The 21,806-nt window shown below is 49.1% G+C and overlaps 7 protein-coding genes across 7 annotated transcripts; 3 read left to right on the forward strand and 4 right to left on the reverse strand.

The window, feature by feature from the left end:
* Nucleotides 1-4,431: 4,431 nt before the first annotated feature.
* BO87DRAFT_377308 (GNAT family N-acetyltransferase) lies at nt 4,432-5,186 on the reverse strand (the record flags this gene model as incomplete). The annotated part of the gene is made up of 1 exon (XM_025623514.1): nt 4,432-5,186. Exon 1 carries the CDS (start codon nt 4,953-4,955, stop codon nt 4,434-4,436), a length of 522 nt encoding a protein of 173 aa, XP_025479079.1. The 5' UTR covers nt 4,956-5,186.
* A 923-nt stretch (nt 5,187-6,109) lies between these two features.
* On the forward strand, nt 6,110-7,442 carry BO87DRAFT_73325 (T2 family ribonuclease). The gene is made up of 5 exons (XM_025629512.1): nt 6,110-6,662; nt 6,714-6,898; nt 6,947-7,062; nt 7,110-7,305; nt 7,357-7,442. Exons 1-5 carry the CDS (start codon nt 6,433-6,435, stop codon nt 7,425-7,427), a joined length of 798 nt encoding a protein of 265 aa, XP_025479080.1. The 5' UTR covers nt 6,110-6,432; the 3' UTR covers nt 7,428-7,442.
* A 6,800-nt stretch (nt 7,443-14,242) lies between these two features.
* swc5 (putative Swr1p complex component (Swc5)) lies at nt 14,243-15,377 on the reverse strand (the record flags this gene model as incomplete). Its single annotated transcript, XM_025627382.1, has 2 exons — nt 14,243-14,945; nt 15,013-15,377. 2 exons carry the CDS (start codon nt 15,375-15,377, stop codon nt 14,243-14,245), a joined length of 1,068 nt encoding a protein of 355 aa, XP_025479081.1.
* A 230-nt stretch (nt 15,378-15,607) lies between these two features.
* On the forward strand, nt 15,608-17,098 carry BO87DRAFT_459762 (short chain dehydrogenase family protein). Its single transcript, XM_025628977.1, has 5 exons — nt 15,608-15,976; nt 16,049-16,480; nt 16,533-16,630; nt 16,684-16,758; nt 16,812-17,098. The coding sequence occupies exons 1-5, from the start codon at nt 15,877-15,879 to the stop codon at nt 17,061-17,063; spliced, it is 957 nt and encodes a 318-aa protein (XP_025479082.1). The 5' UTR covers nt 15,608-15,876; the 3' UTR covers nt 17,064-17,098.
* Nucleotides 17,099-17,214: 116 nt separating this feature from the next.
* Nucleotides 17,215-18,266, reverse strand: BO87DRAFT_437688 (uncharacterized protein; the record flags this gene model as incomplete). Its single annotated transcript, XM_025627863.1, has 2 exons — nt 17,788-18,266; nt 17,215-17,733 (listed from the first exon to the last, which is right to left on the reverse strand). The coding sequence occupies exons 1-2, from the start codon at nt 18,118-18,120 to the stop codon at nt 17,215-17,217; spliced, it is 852 nt and encodes a 283-aa protein (XP_025479083.1). The 5' UTR covers nt 18,121-18,266.
* A 209-nt stretch (nt 18,267-18,475) lies between these two features.
* BO87DRAFT_397702 (uncharacterized protein) lies at nt 18,476-20,165 on the reverse strand (the record flags this gene model as incomplete). Its single annotated transcript, XM_025625325.1, has 7 exons — nt 18,476-18,585; nt 18,805-18,843; nt 18,900-18,992; nt 19,209-19,258; nt 19,395; nt 19,425-19,555; nt 19,771-20,165. The coding sequence occupies 7 exons, from the start codon at nt 20,163-20,165 to the stop codon at nt 18,476-18,478; spliced, it is 819 nt and encodes a 272-aa protein (XP_025479084.1).
* A 96-nt stretch (nt 20,166-20,261) lies between these two features.
* Nucleotides 20,262-21,636, forward strand: BO87DRAFT_360617 (intradiol ring-cleavage dioxygenase; the record flags this gene model as incomplete). Its single annotated transcript, XM_025621561.1, has 1 exon — nt 20,262-21,636. The coding sequence occupies exon 1, from the start codon at nt 20,521-20,523 to the stop codon at nt 21,634-21,636; it is 1,116 nt and encodes a 371-aa protein (XP_025479085.1). The 5' UTR covers nt 20,262-20,520.
* Nucleotides 21,637-21,806: the final 170 nt, after the last annotated feature.

Raw genomic sequence — 21,806 nt, forward strand, 5'->3', positions numbered from 1 at the left:
GCATACCTTTCCTTTGTGTTTTCCTTGACGATCTTCTATTTTTTTCCCCACCCATCTGGGCCCCAAAATCTCTTATGCTTTGGAGAGGCACTTTCTTATTGTTGTCCTTCAATTATCCGCCTTCGCTTCGTGTTTTTTTTTTTTTTTTTTTTTTTTCTTTTCTTTTTCTTCTTCTAAAAACAAAATCTACCATTGGATAATAATGCGTTGAGATGGATAGGCTAAAACGGCATGGAAGGGAATGGGTTGTACACGATGGGAGTGACCTGACTGCGTTCTTTTCAATCTGATTGGTCTCATCCACTACTGAACACTATACGAGATACCTAACAAGTAATATGAATCCAAACAATTGCATGACTTGAACCATTCTGGAATAAACTGGGAAGCCTAGAAAGAAGAAACAAGGAAGTCCGCAGACTAGTCTTCTGTTGGGTCTGATGGGGTTCCGCTCTCTGGGGGGTTTGGTCTTTTCCAGAGCGACCTATTTTTGTCGGGTATCTGATGGGTCAGGTTTACGGGAGGGGAGCCAGATGGTGCTACGAGGCCTAGCGTGGCTTTGGAGATCCAACAGTGCGATGGAGCTGGAACGTATCACACTTCCTTCCCGGGAGCGCCGTCTCTCACTCCCATGGATGGGGTTTGGGGGGGCCGCGGCATGGGAAAGGGAAGGAAACAATTACTCATTTACCATTACGAATGAACTAATTCAGCTAACAACTTTACTTTTACTGTTTTTAGAAGTTAGTGTTTCCCTCGCACGGACTGACAGGACGAGTAGTAGCGGGAAAGAGGAGGGGGAGGGAGGGGGAAGAGACTCTAGAGAGCGCTTCTGGTTGGTAGTAGTAGTAGTTAGTAGGGAACGAAGCGGATGGATGTATCTCAAGTCAGACAGACGGGCTGTGGTTAGGGACTAAAGTAGGTACATACATGCATTAGCTTTTCGTCTCTTCTTTTCCCCCGTCGATCTTCTGCCCCCCACCCAGTCCCACATTCCAGGAGTCTGGCATTATCCCGATTGGCGGCAATCCTACCGCTCGGTCAACTGGCCCCATGGTGTGTATCTAGTAAGTTAATTACTACTAGTAGTAAGTAAGTAGTATCTAACTTATCCATGGATGATCACGGCTGACGCTTCCTCGCGGTCTCCATCGATCTAGTATCTATCGACTGACACCCTATATGGATCTTTCCCCCTCATGCCCACATGAATCTGAAGCAGCAGCTCAGCTGCTCAATGAAGTAAATCATCGACTAAGTTTCGACTAACCACGTACTTCTCATTAGTACGCATGTCCTGGAAATAGTACTAGTATTAATGGGAATGGATTGCTCTCCACTAGGAATTCCGGCAACCGGGATGCCACCTGAGCCTAAGGATTTAGGAACAATAATTCCCCACATGCCAGGTCCCGTGAATGGTTACGAGGAAGAAGCCCGTGAGTCAGTTGGAAGTACTCTAGCTTGACTTGTGCCTCTTCGCCATTCCGCCCTTCCCTTCTCGTGGAATGACTCGATCATCAACATCTATTCTTGACTAGTCCACCACTATGGTATGGAGTAGATACTTCGTTGGTTATCAGGATGTTGAAGCCTTCTCGGATAACTCAATGAGGCTCACCGCTCATCGACGGCTTTCCCCGTTATGTCTCGAGATCTCCCCTTCTCCTACTGACTTACATGCGGAGGAAATGAGTGCCCATTCCCCGTCACACGATAGCATCATTACTTCGCCGATCTTGCAGGTATGTCCACATTGGAAATTCTGTTTCGCTGTTTCCAGAGCTAGGACCAGATCAGGCCACCGTCTTATCAGGCTAGATGACCTCCAAGCACTCATCGTCGCAGTGTCAGCTGTTGGCGAAGATTAACATTGCAGTGGCATTCGATCAAATCATCTTCCTTTCATACAGGATACTTCTGTCTCCAAAGGTAGGTAGGTTGCATTGTCTTGGTGGATCTGCTCCAGCTTCTCCACCTCAACTAATCTTACATTTGGTGTTCAGCCGGCCTGGACAGACTGGGTCTCACAGTCTTTGACTCCGAGGTAGTACAAGCTAAGGCGGGAACTTGTAGCACAGAACGCGAGACGAGGTTGGCTTGCTCAGCTATTCTCTGCGTTACTCATACTTCACACGCACACTAAACTACGTGTATGGTTCCCACAAGCGTGCATCTGGACGTCTGGCCGACCCATTTGCTATGAGAAGCTGTCGGCTTCGTTTCTACGCGCGAGTAGGAAGAGGAAATCGTTTTTACTGTTGGTGATATGCAGCATGAACGTAGACCGCCTCACGCGTTCTCGGACTACCGGCATGGCCAGTTGAGCACTTGTACTACATTCCTGCTAGCCGATGTATTCTGGTACAGGATCCAACAAATCAACAGATGTAGCGTCGTTGGCCAACCTACGGTGACCAAGCCTAGGAGTTCTGTCTTTGCAGCCTTCCATTTCCCGACTGCCGATTGTCTCGTTGGTTGAGCACGATCGCCAGCAGCGGTAAGCTTTACCTCCGCACTGACCTTCTAGAGTGCATCTGGAATGTGAACACGTCTCTCGACTCTGTGGACCTCGAAGAATCGCCGCAGAAGGAGACTCTGCGGTATACCACTTCACAGTCTAGATCGCTGTCCCGAAGTACCAAAAAAAGGCACGCATCTATAGCCTTATCTCGGCATGAATGCTCTACGGCAGCGTTACCTTGTACCTTCTCCTTTCCATTCCATGCATTTATCTTGCAGTGCGCCTCATTTTTCTCTCGAAAATCCGCAGATCAAACAAACATCCCCCACGAATGCCATTTCACTAGAAACTTCAGCCTCAAAACGCCATGTCTTCTACCCAACGTGCCGAGTCCAGGCACCCGCAGAACAATACGACCGGCAAGTCCATCCGAAGTAGCAGTGCATGCTAACTACTACCATCAAATACCACCCTGACCTCTCTCAACTCAATAGAGTGGACTCGAGCCGCGAGTGACCACCCAGCCTTAGATTACAAGTTGGAACAGCACAGCGGACAGCAGTTCCGATGCCACTAATGCAATGCAGGCAGACACTTACGAACTACAGATCTTGCTTTCAATCTGTAAACCCAGGTAAGCATAATACTTCCGACAATCACCACGTATTGTGTGATCAGGTCCATAGGTGCTACAAGTACAACACCTACAGGCCAATCGTCTGAGTCTCTCACCGGCTTCTGAATCAAAAATAGTTAGTTAATTCTCTCAAGCCTGCATGCCCGTCTTTCTAGCAGCCCAGCACAACACGTCTAAATTTACACAATGGCATTCATAGTATGTGCGACCCCGGTACGCAGCCACACATCGCTGGGATCCCGGGATCGTCCCATTCCCTAACTTCTTCCAGAATGACCCAAATAAACTTTTGACACCCACTGAAACGGTTACACTATTGTCTGTATGTGATGGCACATGTGGATTGCTCCTATTGATCAGTGCTTGCATGAATCTATCTCCTTAGCATGGCAATAAGGAGATTGTTTCCGCGGAAAATATTCCATGTTCGGATCCTCATGGGCCGGGTTCTGGTTGCACACGCCGGGCACAGACCTTTTGGCCTGGAGCACACAGTATACTCCGCCACAATAGTTCAACTTGCGTGGGGCATTCTCTCAGCTGAGGGGACAGTAAATCCAAAACAACTCCATTATTCATCATTGTTAAGAAGGTAACTCGAGCGATCGCTTGACTCTGGTCCTTCAATCCACTGGTTTGGCCTGGCACACTACGCGGCGAGGCAGGCAGCGCACAACTATGACTGCACAAATAACCTTACTAACCAATTCACGACCCATCTATTCCTGCTTATATAATATCACCACATAAATACTCCCCACCAGCAAAAAATCTTCACCGTTTCTCTTCCCTCCTCATGCAGATGCCGTTCCTCAACAAATCGAGGTGGCTGGCAACCCAAAATGCCTTGGAAGATGATGTTTCTTGAACAGGCTTGGGACCTGATGATCTGCGGATATAGTATACGCCGACCTTGATATGCGAGGAGGAATTCTTGGAAGCGCATAGCTAACAGCTTGGTTATGGGCAAGCTTTCTGACAAAAACTTTGAAATTTTATCCGGTTATCTTTTTTGCTTCGATTCGCATTGTCTCTTCTACTATGATGACTTTCCTTCTTTTGGCATGATGCAGACATGATCTGCGCTGAGTGCAACAAAAAATTATCAAGCTCAACAGTCTGAGTTTAAGAGACATGCTTCTATTGTTTGTTTAGTTATGTCTAGTTTCGAAGAAATGAATATATATACACAAATAATTTTTCTCTTAATCAAGTCTATACCCCAACCAACCTTCTTTTTCCCACTTGCTCAAATTAGACGTGCAAAAGAAACCAATCCCCTCCCATCCTCCCCCAGTAACCCACCTGTACAGTAGAATAAAAAATAAGAATCTACACCTCCCCAAAATCCAACCCCAAAAACACCGTCTCCTCCACCAAAGGCGTCTCATAATACGGCCCAACCTCCACAAACCCCAGACTCCGATACAGGCGAATCGGCCCTTCCATACTCCGCAACGTATCGAGTCTCATCCCCCGATACCCTAATTCCCTCGCACTCGTCACAATTGCACTCACTAACGCCCGCCCCAGTCCCATCTTCCGCGCTTCAGGCGCAACATACAGCCGCTTGACCTCGCAGAGTTGCTGTCGCTCATCGTCCTTGACTGGGAGCGGACGAAGAGCCACGCAGCCCAGCGGAGAGGAGGAGGGGTCTGCGCTGCTGCTGTATGCGAGGAGAAGGTCACCACCTTCCTGGGGACTGTATTTCCCGGGGAGAGAGGATAGCTCGGCCTGGAAGTTTTGGAATGTTAGGTCGATGTTCAGCCAGGCGGCGTAGGCTGTGAAGAGGGTACGGGCGCCGAGGAGGTGGTGGGTGGTTGTGGCGGGGATTATTTGGTAGGTTGGGGGCATTTTGATCCTTTTTTTCTTGGGTGTAGATGTAGATGTAGATGTTTGGAGATGTTCTTTGGGGGTTGTTGGTTTGAAAGGATTTTGCGGGGTGGGTTGGATGAAGTTTAGTAGTTCTTCTTGATGTTCCTATTCCTGCGAGCTGGCTGGACTGGATGATAGGATTGTGCGTAGTGTATAGTATATTTATAGGTTTGAGTGTATATGTACTCGTCGAATTATGCTGGATTTTTTATGAGAAAGAAGGCTGATATAGTTGCTTCAGTTTCTTGACTCAAGGATGTCAATCCCGATTGGGAAAAGGGCGCGATGTTGACCTAATCGGGTATGGTGTTGATACCTCAGGCTACAAGTTTGTCTTTGCTTGTCGGTATGAGCGGTTATCTCTCTTCTTCGCTTGTTTTCCATCGTTGTTTAATCTCAACATTCAGTGTTTGGATTGAGAACTGCTTATTCTGAAGTGATTGATGCTATGCATTGACAGTCGTACGAAATTGCATTCGTGATAAATACGCATTTTGCGTTATCTTGTCAACTGTCAAGCCATTAGTGCTCGTTAGACTAACTAAGGAGTAGATAGCATGAGCCAAGACATCCTTCGCCTTCAATGATAATATCTCTAATCAAGTGCTTGAACAACCGACTGGGATGCTATCTCTTGGTACTCGTCTCTGGAAATCTGCGAAATTGCTGGTGACACGAACCTCGAACCACAAACTTCACTACCTCTACTATCCCCCCTCCTTTACACCCGGCTTGTGTCGGATAATAGCTGCTGCAGGAACAGGTCGGACATTCTTTCCTGTTCCTCCTTCATCCATTATTTCTTCATGAGTTGGCTTGCCTCTAATTCTGGTCGTCAACATCAGCCAACACCAGCTCTGGCGATGCCATTCGCCCATTGCTGACGGGTTGCCCGGTTCCTGAAATTAATCCATCCTCCGGTCCTGCAGATCACTCCGCCCAGAGCGAATCAAAGTTCTTCTCAACTCAAAAGCAAGAACAACTTCTGATACGCAGCTTGAGAGCTGATTGCCTCGCTCTTGGTTAATTTGGCTGGTCTGCTCGCTCTACCCACTCTTCGGCCTAACCTCCGATGGCGCCCCGACGGCTCATCCTCCAGACCGACTGCAGACCACCGCTACACCGGTCAATTGGCCAATTCGGCAGCTCATCGTCAGCGGAGGTGCGGGTCCTCACGGCGTCCTCCGCTATCCTAAGGCTGCTTTTCTGATCGATTGCGGCAAATCAGCTCGTCCTTATCAGGGCATGTGCTATCTTCAACTTTCGGTGGCTGATTTCCCCGCTACCCACATGCGGTGGCCTGGTCGCTAGTCGGACAACCGACGCGGAGTATGGGCAAGTAACTGGCGTTACACGCTACCAAGGTATAAATTGGGTCAATTGCACCCGGCATTCCCGATTGTCATTCAGCCATTGAGTTCTCCCTCACGAAGTTAACGATCGGTTATTACGCATAATGTCTTTCCTTCCTTCTGTTGGCATGCTCGCCCTGGGCGCAATGCAGCTCAGCTCTGGTGCGCTGGCTACCATTGACACTTGCTCTTCTGACAGCCCTCTGAGCTGCCAGACCGACAACGAAGCTTCTTGCTGCTTCAACTCTCCTGGAGGCTCCCTTCTCCAGACTCAATTCTGGGACTACGACCCTTCCGATGGCCCGAGCGACTCTTGGACCATCCACGGACTTTGGTAGGACTGACACTTCGGATTTCTGTATCACCGCTAATAGAAACTCTCTAGGCCCGATAACTGCGATGGCACCTACCAGGAGTACTGCGACGACTCTCGCGAGTACAGCAACATCACTTCCATCCTCGAAGCGCAGAATCGCACCGAGCTCCTGTCCTACATGAAGGAATACTGGCCCGACTACGAAGGCGCTGATGAGGACGAGTCTTTCTGGGAGCACGAATGGAACAAGCACGGTACGTCTGATCAATTTGATTTTCGGAACTGGCATATTGACTTTCTAGGAACTTGCATCAACACCATTGAGCCCAGCTGCTACACCGACTACTACGCTCAGGAGGAAGTTGGTGACTTTTTCCAGCAGGTCGTTGACCTCTTCAAGACCTTGGATTCCTACACCGTATGCAAACAACTTCCTGTGTTTTATATATATACTGACAGCAGCAGGCTCTTTCCGACGCTGGAATTACTCCCTCCGAGGATGCCACCTACAAGCTGAGCGACATTGAGGATGCTCTCGCCGCGATCCACGATGGCTACCCCCCGTATGTCGGGTGCGAGGACGGTGCTCTGTCCCAGCTCTACTACTACTTCAACGTCAAGGGCAGCGCCATCGGCGGCACCTACGTTGCTTCTGAGAGACGTAAGTTATATTCAATTGGAATATAAGACACAAACTGATTTATTGTACCAGTCGAGGACTCCAACTGCAAGGACTCTGGCATCAAGTACCCGCCCAAGTACAGCTCCAGCAAGAAGATCTAGGTTTGAGTTGCTCGCTCGATCTAGCTTCTTCACCGGAAGAGGATGAAGTATTCTGTAAGGTGTGAATCATGAAAAGTTGTGAATTGTGAGATTATTGCACATAGTAGGTAGCCTGCGAGGGAATGATTCTTAGCAGAACATCCGCCGCAATCATTCATTGCATGTATACTTGAAGTTATCAAGTTCAATGTTTTCAAAGGAATTGCACAATTCCCTGTACACCTAGTAAATTCCCTGTATGATTCAGCTATATAAAGCCTCTCCAGTTCCCTCTTGATTGATCTTCCTACATCTCCTCTACCACAATGCAGAAAACATATCAAATCTGCTTTGATTAGACCAGAAACTAATTTGAATTTATCACATCATAACATGAGCAAACATTTATATTCTTAATAAATCCAGACTCTCAAATCTTCATATATATGATGCATATCCACTCAAGATGCTTCGATCAATCTCTATAATCTACAGCATAGTCATTGTCACTGCCCATGGACATCGCATTCCAAGCATGTAGTGGCAATGACATACTACATACCCTAAAGCCAACATAGCAATTCCAAAAAATGTGGCTCTCCGTCCCTAAGACACATAATATCCCTAATGAATTAGCCACGCCGAAGTATCTCTCGACAGTAGACCAAATCAACCCGGATCATCTTCACCACGAGGCTACAAGAGCAAATTCCTAAGGGCTGAATTCAGACATATGGGAACAACCCTCCAGCTTCCGATCCTATCCTCCGTCCAAAGCATCATCAATAAGGATCTGCCGGAACATCTATCCTCTGAAGAATGCTCTGCTCCTACTAGCTAAGGTTACCATATCGATCGATTGCGCGATATGGTAAACATGTCCCTAAACTGAAATCGAAGTGTGATTTCACATGATGAAGAAAGGAGCTATTACTTCTACAGAGGTATATCCGGCCAATATCAAGTGTCCGGATAGCTGCCGCCTTCCACTACTACCTAGATCCTCTATCTACCTACGCAGATAACTATATGCAGGACTCACAATTCCACGCCTTCTGCCACCATTATATCGGCCGCATGACCTGCCTTTACCACTCACTCCTCAAGAGAGACTAACGGCACCGAGTAATGCAAAGGGCAAAGGCAAGTGGGATGTGATGAGCTGATCCGAGAGCTTTACCGCCATTGACCAAACGATGTGCACTCATCGCACGTATGAAGGAACAGGTAGCTGCGATGAGGAAGAAATCGGAAATGGTACTATGCATAACCTCAGACTGAATGGGATGACATTAAGTTACAAGAACGTATCTCCCCTATATCAAGATACGTAACAGCCTCTCCTGCGTTGCCCACTCGGTCACATACAGGACTGATGGGTTGTTCGGAGCGATATGGTCCGGCTTGCGACGGAAAACATCATTGAAGACCGTTGGGGTGGCTTGCGTAAGACCCCAGTTTAGCATCATCATTGAATTTATTACAGCTAGCTGCAGACTCATCAGTGGCTGGGGTTCGTGGTAGCTGTTTCAGAGCTCAAGGGGTTATTGGTTGGAGCAATACGAACCAGCTCATATAGTACAAAGCACCAATCTCAGCCGAATAGTGCCACATAAAGCTTTGTGATTGGGACCCCGGCTCATGGGGGGATATAGGACGGATGTTCAGTATTCCGAGAAAGTAGAGATTATTTTCGAAGAGAGCGTGTTTTGCGATAACTGCCGTCTGCTCTTTGCTGGTTCATCTACTATCCTGATGTTCAGACAATTGGGTTCTTCGCTGGATCATGGAATCAATCCCCTTTTTTTTTTTTTCCGACAATACAATTCTGTGGCCCTGTGTGACAAATATGCATGGTGCAATGGAATGCCTACTGGTTGATTTCTATTTTTATTTTAATTGTACTTTTTTTTTTTTGATATGTCCAAGGAAAATCTTCTTGGACTGTTAATCCTAGCTCGCGGGAGGTATCGGATTAATGTCCTTAACCTCTAGGAAACCGCAGGCCCTTGAACATCTGGATATATCTATCCTTTTTGTAAGGCAAAAAGCCATCACCGTTCCTCAATATCAACAATCTACCCACCTGGTAACTGAATACTTATGGCTGAGGCGGTAGATGACTGTTGAAAAACTAATAGCTGGTCAAAGCAATACAGACCAGTTCGTGGGAAAATGCACAGTGACGAGAAAAGCGTTGTGTAAGACAGATTTCCTCCAAAAATGGTGATTCATCCTAACTAGGAATGTATAGAACAACCTTGGTCTGGTTCGCCGCGAGACCCTCACCAGCTTTCTTCAAGGTTAAGTGTTGGGTCCGGCTTCTAAGAACGCTTGTCGTGGCGGGATACGCAGCGGACAAAAGAAAAAGGAATCTGCGGCTGGATATGATGTTCTTGTTACTAACAGTCACTAGACAAGGGAAATACTACCTAGGCATGTCCTTGACGTACACTCTGCCCGATTCAGCGACACTTGCTATGACAAACTTATGCTGCCCCAACATATCGAGGCCTTGACGATTGCAAGACAGAGATCATGGCCCTCTGGGATCTCTGAACAAGCATATACCACCAAGTGCATGTCATACAAATACGTCTCGCCACATGTGCTGCTTCGCCTCGAAGAAGAAAAACCGCTCGAGACTGGCAAAGGTCGTCAGCTTCACATATCTTGAAGATATCGAGTCCTTCTTGATAAACGTTCCCCTGCCCCGGCACGAGAAAGAGCATACTAATTGTACTCCTGACACCCCATTGGCTCTATCATGGAACCAAATACAGATTGTCTAGGGCCCCGTGTTGCCAAATTCTGAGTCGAAGATTACTTTATATCGACAAGGAGCAGGCGAAGCACGCCCATTGACACATGGGACGCCTGCGAAAACTTATACTCGGATCATCTTGGATCGGTTAGACACCACGAATGGGTGTCCTGTGTTCGCCCCGCATGTGGAGGGCAAGACAGCGTTAAAGGCTTCTACAGCCGAACCAGGGAGAATCACCAGACAAAAGTATCACTGAATGATGGGGGTGGAACAAACTCTCGGAGCAGGTATACCTGCCAACTACCTGGTTTATCTATATGCCCCTGGCTAATCATCAGATAGCATAAAATGGGTTTTAATGCGATAATTCTGAACCCGCAGTGCAAAATTCCCATTGCAGGAATCCAGAAAGACCGAGCTCTCTACCTGTACCAATTGTACGGAGCCACCTGGTTACTCTATAAAGAGACGACCACTCATCAAAGAGGCGGTTTTGTCGCCCCACTGCTCCCAACCACATGCTTGCAAAACTCCAGCCAGGCGTGATCTATATCTTTGTTAACAAGGCACTCATTGGTAATTGGGTAAGTAAATGGGAAAAGTTCGTGGATCTCATTTATGCTCTGATTAAAGAAATAGAATTTGTCATGTGTTACAGGTCTATCTTCAAGAGTATGAATATTCAGAAGTTTGACAAGAAGTTTGACAAGTGGAAGGATGGAAATCATCATGAAGCCTTTATCCTGCCTAAACATCTTCTTCTAAAGACCTGGCTTGAGCTAAGTATTGCCTGGCAGTCTGGCAAAATCACCCTAGCTGACAAGAAGGAGTGAGAGATGATCACGCGTGACCTGCAGCTGGAGCTGCTGATCATGCTCGCCAGCTTACTGATGGTCAAAAGTTGTGAGGTCCATCTGCGGCACAGTTTGTCCAAGACTAGGCTGAAAGGTCAGCTACACAAAATCACTATTTATAGTATCCCCATCGCGCGGACATTCCGTGACGAGTGTTTCTTTGGTGACAGAAGTTCCATTGTCTATATTCTTGACAAGTTGAAGGTGAAGGCATGCTGGCGACCCGCATATTGGTTTCTCTCTGCTATCCCCTGCCCCTTCTCTCCTTATAATATTTAAATATTTATGAAGCTCACAGAGATACTGGAGTGGACCATCAACCCGGCCACAGCATACTTAAACCATGAGTACTTTGGAGAGCTCGGGAAGCAGTTTAAGACGGCTTCTAATAAATCTTAGGTAGATATTCCTGATTTAACTTTGGGCAGGCTCTGTGACTTCTTCCAAGCAACCAACTTCCTCAAATGCACCGCGAATGTGGTTCGGGTAACCATGCCTGAAACCCCCGTTGAAGCACATGAAGGGCGTCGACAGCCCGCTTGAAGAGCCAGATTACCAGTTACTAGGAGAGCTCCGGAAGAAGCGCATACAGCTATTGAAGAAGAGTACCTTGGAAGTCAGAAATAAAGCGGTATTTAAAGCCGAACCCGCGAGTATGACTCGTGTAGTTTGTGTCTGTGCTATATTCCCTGGTCTTATCTGACATGCAAAGTAGAACAATATCAGTTTTGAGAATATCACCATAACTGCGCCATGTATGGGGATGAATGAATCATCCCTCCTCTAGAAGACAGCCAGTGGGCTAATGATATTAATATATTGCTGGAAGGTTCGACACACTGGCAATATCTTGGGGTGCTTATTAGCAGTCTCGGGACTGAGAAAGATACTTACCAAAGCACCAGAGAAGCTGGCCATCCTCTCACAGTTTCCCGTTATCGCTGTGATTGTCTATCTGGTACGTCTCTTCTTCTTTGCTTGTTCTGACTGGCCGTACTTGTCAAATGAGAGCTGGCGATAACATTGCCGAACCAAAGCGCTGCCGCCGCCCCCGACAGCTTTTGGAACTTCGTCATTTTCAGCACGATATGGCAACTAGGCATTATCTTTAATATGCTCAGGTGGGAAAGCTAACCGTCAGTTATGTCCACATACAGAGACCATGCGGTTTCCGAATGGTCAATCATCGCTATAATGAGCAAAGTAGCGCTGCAGGTTCAAACACGGGATCAAACTTCTCTTCTTTCCTTTCACCCCATGGATCTGAGAAAGTTGGAGGGTAACCTTCCTATCAGCGACGAACTTGGTGAGAGTTACTGAAGAGAATGACAGAGAGATGATCTGGCCTATGTGTTCTTTCTCGTAGCTAATGCCAATGCACAGTTTCTAGGGATTGGCCTGGAGAGGCTTATGAAAGACATGGACAAAACCAACTGATAAAGGAACTTGGATCGTACAGCAGGCATTCTTTTTTCTATCGCATTGCGGAAAGATGGAATCCATCACTCCTCTTATAAATATGATCGTTGTTGAGATACTATGGAAATGCTGTGACGGGCTTAAACCTACGTGGACTACATGTCCATTGCAGGCTGGTCGAAGGTATCCTTAAGTCATCAATACCTCTGCGACGGCATGAGGAAAAGATTGATGGGATGAACCCGGATTGGTGTTTGCAGGCTGAATCAAACTACGCAGATGATGATTCTGGAAAGTAAAATAGACGTGTGCCAGTTATCTGCACAATTCAATCTAGCCTTGGATTGATACATACTAGTCTCCAAAATCCGTCTTTCAGCAGAGAGGCATCTACAAATCAAGAAGAAACAGCTTCTTCTAAGCCTAAAAGTTCGATTCCGTTACTACAGATATTATCAGAAATCTTTCCGGGACTTTGACTAGGAACCTATGCACGACATGATATTCCAGCATCTCCTCACTCAGAAGATGCCTGCCTCCTTCATGGCTGTACCCACTGCAACCAGCTATACACGGTCCCAGAGCCGTTAAGACACTTCACATCTGCAGCTAACTGCAGCATTTATCCGAGCATTGAGCGAAGCCAAGAGTTGATATGCGATAAAGTGACTTATGAGAAAGTTCCATACAGAAAGCTGTGTGGACAAGAAGGATGCTGGTGTAGTTATCAGCGGTGCTGATGATACGACTATCGAGCTTCAGACTGTTGTAAAGACATGCTACAGATGCCATGGTCACATCCATGAGAAGAGAATGAGCATGGGGCATAGCAGATCGAGGTGAAAAATGCACTACTGTTGCAACTCATGCTGAAATGTCTGCGAGACCAGGTCTTACTCTAGAAGGTAAAGGGGCATAGTGTGGACTTACTTCCCTGGAGAAGAAGTGTACATCAGTGCCGTACTAACCGGGGCTGGTAGAAGGACAAGTAGGGGTTTCTGCGGAGTGGGATGAGTTTTCAGAATGCTTGCATGGCGCTGATAAAATCCCACTTACTGATACCGTAGACACTCGGGTTATGGGGGATTGTTAAGATCATACATTCTCCTCGAGTACAGCTGGGTACGCAGGAAACTACCAAGTTCCGAAGGATGTTAGCAGAGTATCGATTTGAGGAGCTTCAAATGACTATTCGAGGCTCCAATGGAGGAATGTTATTTTAGGTTGTTTCATTTTCTCCCTTACTACTTTTATTACATGAAGGGATAAATTAAAGTACTATGTAACTAGCTATACAGCGTGTGCAACCAATATCATTCTATTGGATCAAGAAATATTACCATCCTAAAAATATCGTACATCTCCAAATTCACATGTCATAAGTCATAACATCGACTTAGCTGGCACTTACGCCAGCCATACTAGTGCGATGCATAGGCAATATACGCCATCCAACCAGCAGCATCCATCCGCGTAAGCGAACCGCATAGTGCGGAGATGAGTTGAGCCCGGTGGATCGAGCCGGAAGCACGTGTCTGGCACTACCTCCAGTTATGGATGATAGCTAATATACAACGCATCGGTCTTCGGTGCGGATTGCGACATGTAGCCAGCCCGGCTTGCAGACTGGGAAACGTGGCCAGTCGAGAAAGTTGAAGCCTGGGGACAATGAATCCAGTGCTGAAGATTCTGGCATTGCTCCGCACCTGCATGGGAGGGATTCGGACAAAGAGTTGGCCAGTGCCGAGAGGCAGTCGAGAAGCCAAAAGAAAAGAGGAAACTGAAACTGAAGCAGTTCAAAGCCCCTTCAGACGAGCATTTCTTCTCTCCTCGTCTATCTTGGCCCCCACACGGTCCAAGAAATCCATGCGACCCAGGAAACCCTCCTTCGCTTTGCTGTGCACGTTGAGCTCGTCCTTGATTCCAGCCTGGTCCACGTATGCGGCCCAGTCCAGACGCGATTTCTCGACCGTGTTGATCTTCGGTCCCCGGGCGTTCTCCTGTCCAGCCGTCGCCTCCGTAACGGGCTGTTTCTCCCAGCTCTTCTTGATCGTGCCGGTCGGATTCGGGTCGAAGCGGGAGGGTCGTCGAAGAGGTCTGCGCAGTTTAAGGGCGTCTTTGGCGTTCGCGGCGTGGTCGACATCTGCAGCAGTGACGGTCTCCGCATCCTTCTCGCCCGCCAGGAATAGCCTAGCCTCCGCTGAATCCTTCGGCACAATTTTCTCTTCCGTAATCATCTCTCCGGCAAACTTGTACATGCGCTTGATCTTCACCATTTCTTCGGTATAGTTCGTCTGGGGTTCCTGTGCCGAAGGAGTCGCATCGTCACCTCCTGCCGCTTCTCCGTCGTTCTGTCCAGCCGCAGGCGTAGCATCTTTGCTCTCATCCTGTGCCGAAGAACCATCTACTCCCGAGTCTGGAGCGTTCATCTTCGCCCATAATGCATCCACATCAACCGTAGCGCCGTCGATCTTCGCGAGCGGTTTGCGCTCTTCTCCGCTGTAGCAGTATCGCGTCAGTATAATCCCAGATCTAGTAGACTGTCAGATAAATAGACACCACGTACATTCGCATCTTCATCGCGCGCGTCCGCACGAAACCTCCTGTTCCCCCTTCCTCATCATCATCAAGATCCACATCCACGTCCTCATCTCCCTTCTTCCTCTTCTTATTCTTTGCCTTCTGAATCATCGCCTCATCCCCAGACGCCAGTTCGTCGTCATCACCGGCTGCTTGAGCAGCATCCTTAGCATCCTTCTTTCGTCGCTTGGGCGCTGTCTCGTCGACAGCCTCCTCTTCGTCGGAATCGGACATGCCCGAGTCGGCGTCATCTTGGGCTGCGTCGAGCTGGAAGTCCTCGTCTTCGGCGGAGTCATACTGCTCGTCATCCAGATCAAGCTCGGCGGCGGGAGAACCCATGTCTGGTGGCATTCTGATAGATAACTGTGATGTATATGCCTGTTGATGAAGTGGAAAAGTGAAACGCTGCGAAAGACGCGAGATTCTGCCAGGGCGGTGAAGGATACGATAGTTGATTATGTAATAAATACAGCCAATCGGAGCCAGGATGCGGCGATGGAGATGCAGTGATAACGCCGAGGTTGCTGCGATAAGGAGAAACTGTGGATGCCCTTCTACAACACCTTCCAGCAATTCAACAACAAAACTTACTTACACGTTGTGTCAGAATCACCCATGCCTCCAATAAACGGCAGGGCATAAAGCTGTCCCATGAACCCCTCATCTCCATACTAAACCCTCTGTCAACGGGCCGAGCCGCGCGCTCGGCCAAATGACTACTAATCATTCCATCTACCGAGGATGACCGAACCTGGACCTCTATATCAACCCACGGCGTCTCGAGGTGCCTTTGAATAATATCTAGCTATTTTTAATACACAAAGCTTGGTTTATTCAATTGACTGCCATCATGACTACTCGGTCTCCCAACCCCGTCGCCCTAGTCGTGGGCGCCTCTCGAGGCATTGGCCGCCAGATTGCTATCGACCTCGCGAAGAACGGATACACCGGTATGCCAGACAAGGTTTCTCCATGCCCATACTTAACATGTATCCTCGCTAACAAGTAATGGCTTGATAAAGTAATCATAGCCGCCAAATCCGCCACCTCGCCAGATCCCACAGCATCCTTCCCACCAGACCCTAACTCCCCCGCCTCCACCATCCACACCGTCGCCCACGAAATCACCCTCGCTGGTGGCACCGCCCACCCCATCCAAGTCGATGTGCGCGACCCCACCCAGGTCGATAACCTGGTGAACGAGACTGTACGGATTAGCGGTGGTCGGCTGGATGTTCTGGTCTACAATTCTGGTGCGATATGGTGGTCGTCTGTTGCCAATACGCCTCTCAAGAGGTTCCAGCTGATGCAGCGGGTTAATCCGGAGGGTCTGTATGCGACAATCATGGCGGCGTTGCCGGTCATTGAGAAGAACGGGTGGAAGGGGAGAATTGTGGTGGTCTCGCCGCCGATTTATTCGAGGTTTTTCAGGGGAAAGACGGCTTATGCTATGGGTGAGTCTTTGGGTTGAGATATAGGGTTCTGGGTAGTGCTGACAATACACAGGCAAGGTCGGGATGAGTGTGCTCACTCGTGGCTTGGCTATGGATTGGGTGAGAGAGGGCAAGTCGGATATGGCTATTACCAGTATTTGGCCTGCTGCGGTATGTTGACTACCCTGCTTTGACCTGTGGCTTGCTAACGATTATATCACTAGGCTGTTGAAAGCGCAGCAACGGAGATGAACCCTGCGAATAATGGGGATTCGCGAAAGGCTGATTTGAGGAAGCCGGTAGGTTCCTATTATCATACACGTTCCTTTGTGATAGATACTAACAAACGCAGACAATCTTCTCTGACGCGATTCTCGGGATCTTAAACACCCCAGCACACATCGTAAACGGACTCCTAGCTCTTGATGAGGACTTCCTACGTGACTACTGCGGGGTGACCGACTTTTCCAAGTACTCGGTCATCCCCGGAAGCAATCCAAGACGCATGATGCCGAAAGAGATGCCCGTGCTAGAAGTCGCAGAGCAGGACGACGAGGGAGTGAGGAAGGACAGTAGCAAAGGGAAGGGAGAAGCGAAGCTGTAACGCCCCAGCCTTACATTACATTCAGGAATCTAGTGAATACCCTATCATGACTATATCAATTTACCTATTACTCCCACAACACATCCACCAACACCAACATCACACCCAATCCAACCAACCCAACCCAGCCCACCCCATCACCTCACCTCAATCAAGTCCCAGGATACTTCTCCACACCCCCCACAGAAACCTTACTCTCTCCCTTCATCCCTCCTGCCCCCATTCCACCCGCAATACCCTCCAACCCCCCACCAATCCTCCCCCTCAACCCCCCAACCTTCCTCTCAACCCAAACCCCTACGCCAACCACCACCCCCATAACAACCTCCAACCCCAGCAACACACAAAGCAAGACAAACCCAGCGCTTGTGACATCACAATCGCGCTTGAAATGCACCGGCGCTGTAACATCCCCCGCCGTGACATTATAACTACCGCTAGCTCTAGCACTAATAGTGCTATTCCCACTACTACTCACAGAATCATATCCATCCCTCACAACCCCCCACTTACACGTCCACGAATGCAGCGTCTCCATCTCACTGAACCCGCTCGGATGCTTCGCTCCGGGCTGGTATATCACGAATATGAGGCCCACGAGCGCGGCGATGAAGCCCGATAGGGCGGTTGCTGCGGCGAGGAGGTTGAGGAGGCGGATGTGGGGGCGGGGCTGTTTCAATATCAGTATCACTTTGGATATGGATGTTGGTGTATGGGAACTCACGGAGGGAACAACGGCTGTAACGATGTAAAGCAAGTTCTGGAATGCTATCACGCAGCCGCAGGCGAGTAGGGCGATGGTGGGTCTGAGATCTAAGTTCAGAGGCCAGAGGTTGAGCCAGACTCGTGCGTATGGGGAGGTTTGGCGGTAGTGGTGGAGGGCGATGGCTTCGCAGGCGATTGTTGGGATGGTGGTTAGGAAGGTGAGGATGGCGAGGGCTAGGCGCGTGTGTCGGAGGTGTTGGGTGCGGGTGAGGAATTTGGATTCTTCTTCGATGGAGGCGGTTGAGGTTATGGTGGTGGTTATGGTGGATTCGGTGGAGAGGCTGCGGTCCATGGTGTATCTTTTTTCTTTTGTTTTTTTATGGGGTGGGTGAGTGATGGGGAATAGAGAAGTGTAGAGAAGAGGAGCCTTGCCAGAAGGCTGAATAGGAGGTTGAATTGAAAGAGGGAAGGGTATCTATGGGAGAAGGAGTGGAACGAATTGAAGCTATAGACGGTAAGGAAGGTAGTGTACAAACAAGATTGAAAAGACCCTGACGAGAAAACCTGCAGACATCAACTACTTATGCAAGCAATGAATAACCCATCTTAACTTCTGCAGCATTCTTCGGCTGCCAAAAATAATAATGGTCTCACACAAAGCGCGAATAGGTGAAATATCTTCACGAGAGCCCTTCAGCCATGAAAGCCTAATAGCCGCCCATGGGAAATGCGCCGCGCCTATTTGCTGTCTCCTGCATGAGCGCGAAGACGCAGGAATCCTTCAAACTGACTTGATGCAGCCTTGTCTCCTTCGGCGCTTAGAAGAGGTCGGTGCATCGAGCAGCGCGAATGGATGACTTGGACTGGGACAAAGGCACTCGGCTTCTGTGTAACACGTCCGTCGCTTCCAGTTCTATTGGTGTGAATAAGCCCGGTTTGAAACGCCACTCATTTGTGTCGAACATCATGGATCAAAAGGAGACATCTGCTGATGAGCATGATAGCTCCCGGTCCTATCGATGGTACATTCCTGCACCACTCATTCTATCCTCGAGGATGAGTTGAAAATTGGGGCCTGCGCCCCTTCTAGTATGGGAGGGTTGAACATAAAATTAATCCAGGCCAAAGGACTGCAGCTTTCACGTGGATCGGTTGCCGTCACTGCATCCTGTGGCTTTGATGATTCCACCAATGCCAGAGGCCCGTTGGGGCAATGTATTCTCTCTGGAAGCGCATGCCTTGCTGTGATACTGCTATGCCTCGATCTCTCAGAGTGCACGCAACTCAATCCCCAGACTTGACTACACATCAGGCTCAATAACATCATTTGCTCATGCGCGGAGATTTCTCTGCATGTTCTCCACATTCTGTTGTTCCTGTTGGTCTGTTGGAGGTCTAGACTCCGCTCTGAGAATTGCCCTAATGGGACATTCTCCGCACCGTCTGTTTGTCCAGCTTTCTTGGGTATGCAGCTTGTAGATTTCCCATCACTAGAGAGCATCCACAATGGTCGGGATCAAATGAGGCAGATGCCATCCACCTCAGAGACGTGTATTTGTTATACAGGTGTCGATCATCACCCCAAAGAAGCGCGATGAAGCCGTGGCACGGGACCTGTATACACACTCTGAATGGGTCATAGACTTCATATCCCACCTCTTACAATAACGTCTACGACTGTTCCAAGGCGGAGCTTGATTGTGCAGCTCTTGGCTAGGCGAGCGATCAGCACTGCAATCTTCCCTTCGGCATATTCAGCCAGCACATGTCTCCTCTTAGTTTTTTGCCTACGGCGAAGTGAAGCCGACCATCCGAGAACAAGCGATTTCAGAGTATCCTTCCGGTCTCTGTGGAAGACTCATCTGGGGTCCCCACAAGCCACCATATAATTGAAACACGCACACTTCTCTGAGAGTGGGCAGCGGGATAATTGCAGCGGGATCATGGGGTCCTTGGGGCCCGAAATTCCTACCAGACAGCGCGACTCACAGCCAGTCTGGACCTAGGGCTGTAAACAGGCCTTGGCTTCGCCAAGCCTACGGGTATTGCTCCGTAGGTACTCAGCACGCCTGGGCCAGGACCACGAGCTAAAGCCACCAATTTGTCGCGAATCACGTTTGTGCTGATTGATACCGGATGAACATTAAGCCCTGATGTGCAGATCATCGCAGTTTTCCTCAAAGCCAAGCCAATCAGTGGCTTCTGGATAGTAATTACACGCGGCGTCTGGGGTGTTGGACTCTTGAGGGACATCATTAGGCGGTCTTGGCGAGCGAGCTTCATCGCAGCGTTCCCGCGGCCGATGGTCTTGGCCGGTGGGAGGGATTCGTCATCTTCCTTCCTAGCAAGTAGATTCATCACTTGAGCACGCTTTCGCTCATTTTTGGCCGGCAACATTGGATAGAGCAAGCAGGGATTAGTACACGCTCGTCATTGATTCTACCCACTGCTGACGACAGTTACTTGTCTTTGGAGGTTGGTATCGCTTCGGCAAGGGAACAGACTCCGCGCAATGGCAAAATCGTCCGCGCCCAGATTGGTATGGACTGCACAGTACATCGGCAACGCGCACTTTGATATTGACGCTCATGATGGAGGGAGCAGCATATAAAGGCTCTTCATCCGGGAGGCATCTGAGGGAGACATCCAGCAGAAAGCAGTCTCTTCAAAGCCTCTCTAGCTTCCACCCCCTGCAAATATCGCCTGTTCCTTGTCCAAATCTTTTGAACTTCATCTTTTAAGCCCCCTCAAAATGCATGTCCAGAGCGTTGTCAAGTTGGCCGCGGTAGGATGTGCAGTTCTTGCCACTGCCCATCCCGGCCACCAAGAGAAGCGCGCCAACTCTGACCTCCTGGATTTTAAAGCCAACATGCGTCGTGGCTTGGAGAATTGTGCTTCCAAGTTCGAGCGCAGTGGTCTTAATGCTCGTGCCGAGGCTCGCCGTAGGGCCTTGGTGGACCTCCACCGGAGGCGCCTTGCTGGGCGAGATACTGACTCGGTTCTCAACAAGTCCCATCTGGTGACCGGTTCTGATATCACACCCGACTCCTCCGCCAGCGAGGTCTTTGCCAATACCAGTACCTGCATTCTGAACCCAGAGGGTGAGACTGGTCCCTACTATGTCCCTGGCGAGTACATTCGGTCGGACGTCCGCGAAGACCAGTCAGGTGTCCCCGTGGTGATTGAAGGCCAGTTCATCAACGTTGAGACCTGCGAGCCAATCACCGACCTGTACTGGGATATCTGGAACTGCAATGCCACCGGTGTCTACTCCGGCCTTGTCGCCAACGGCAACGGAAACACCGATGACACTTCCAACCTGAACGCCACCTTCCTCCGTGGTATCCAGAAGACTGACTCTGACGGTGTTGTCACCTTCGAGTCTCTCTTCCCGGGCCACTACTCCGGCCGTACCACCCATCATCACATGGTTGCCCACCTGGATGTGACTGTGCTTGACAACAACACCATTACTGGCGGCACTGTTGCGCATATTGGTCAGCTTTTCTGGGATCAGGATCTCATCAACGATGTGGAGGCTACTTACCCTTACAACACCAACACCGTTACGCTCACCACCAACGCAGAGGACCGCGTCTTCTCCGACGAGACTGAAAACTCCGACTCTGACCCTGTCTTGAACTACGTCTATCTTGGAGACAGCTTGGACGATGGTCTCTTCGGGTGGGTGACTGTCGCTGTCAATGTGTCTGCCACCTATGACCCTAACTACAGCTTCGTCTACACCTCCAGCGGTGGTGTTGCTGTTGATGACGACTCTTCCACTCCCGGTGGTGGTCAGTCTGGTGGCAGCCAGCCTAGTGGTGGTCAGCCCAGCGGTAGCCAGCCTACTGGAGGCCAATTCTAGGTGTGCTCTGATATAGATGCCACAGGAGATGACAGAATGATGTGGTGAGTCTCGAGAGATTGAAGGCACTGTGTGTTTCGTGATAAAGCTTCCAAGTTAAGAATGATAGCACTCTTTTGAATACGACTTGTGCGTGATTTTCTCAAAACCGAAGCTTTTGCCATTGGTTG

This window comes from Aspergillus neoniger, assembly GCF_003184625.1.
Source record: "Aspergillus neoniger CBS 115656 unplaced genomic scaffold BO87scaffold_19, whole genome shotgun sequence".
Lineage (NCBI taxonomy): Eukaryota > Fungi > Ascomycota > Eurotiomycetes > Eurotiales > Aspergillaceae > Aspergillus > Aspergillus neoniger.

Bases quoted from the DNA above. Each gene is read 5' to 3' on its own strand.
- BO87DRAFT_459762 (XM_025628977.1), top strand. From the start codon at position 15,877: ATGACTACTCGGTCTCCCAACCCCGTCGCCCTAGTCGTGGGCGCCTCT. The intron at 15,977-16,048 runs GTATGCCAGACA...GGCTTGATAAAG, and splicing joins CGCGAAGAACGGATACACCG to TAATCATAGCCGCCAAATCC. The intron at 16,481-16,532 runs GTGAGTCTTTGG...GACAATACACAG, and splicing joins AAAGACGGCTTATGCTATGG to GCAAGGTCGGGATGAGTGTG.
- BO87DRAFT_73325 (XM_025629512.1), top strand. From the start codon at position 6,433: ATGTCTTTCCTTCCTTCTGTTGGCATGCTCGCCCTGGGCGCAATGCAG. The intron at 6,663-6,713 runs GTAGGACTGACA...GAAACTCTCTAG, and splicing joins TGGACCATCCACGGACTTTG to GCCCGATAACTGCGATGGCA. The intron at 6,899-6,946 runs GTACGTCTGATC...TTGACTTTCTAG, and splicing joins GCACGAATGGAACAAGCACG to GAACTTGCATCAACACCATT.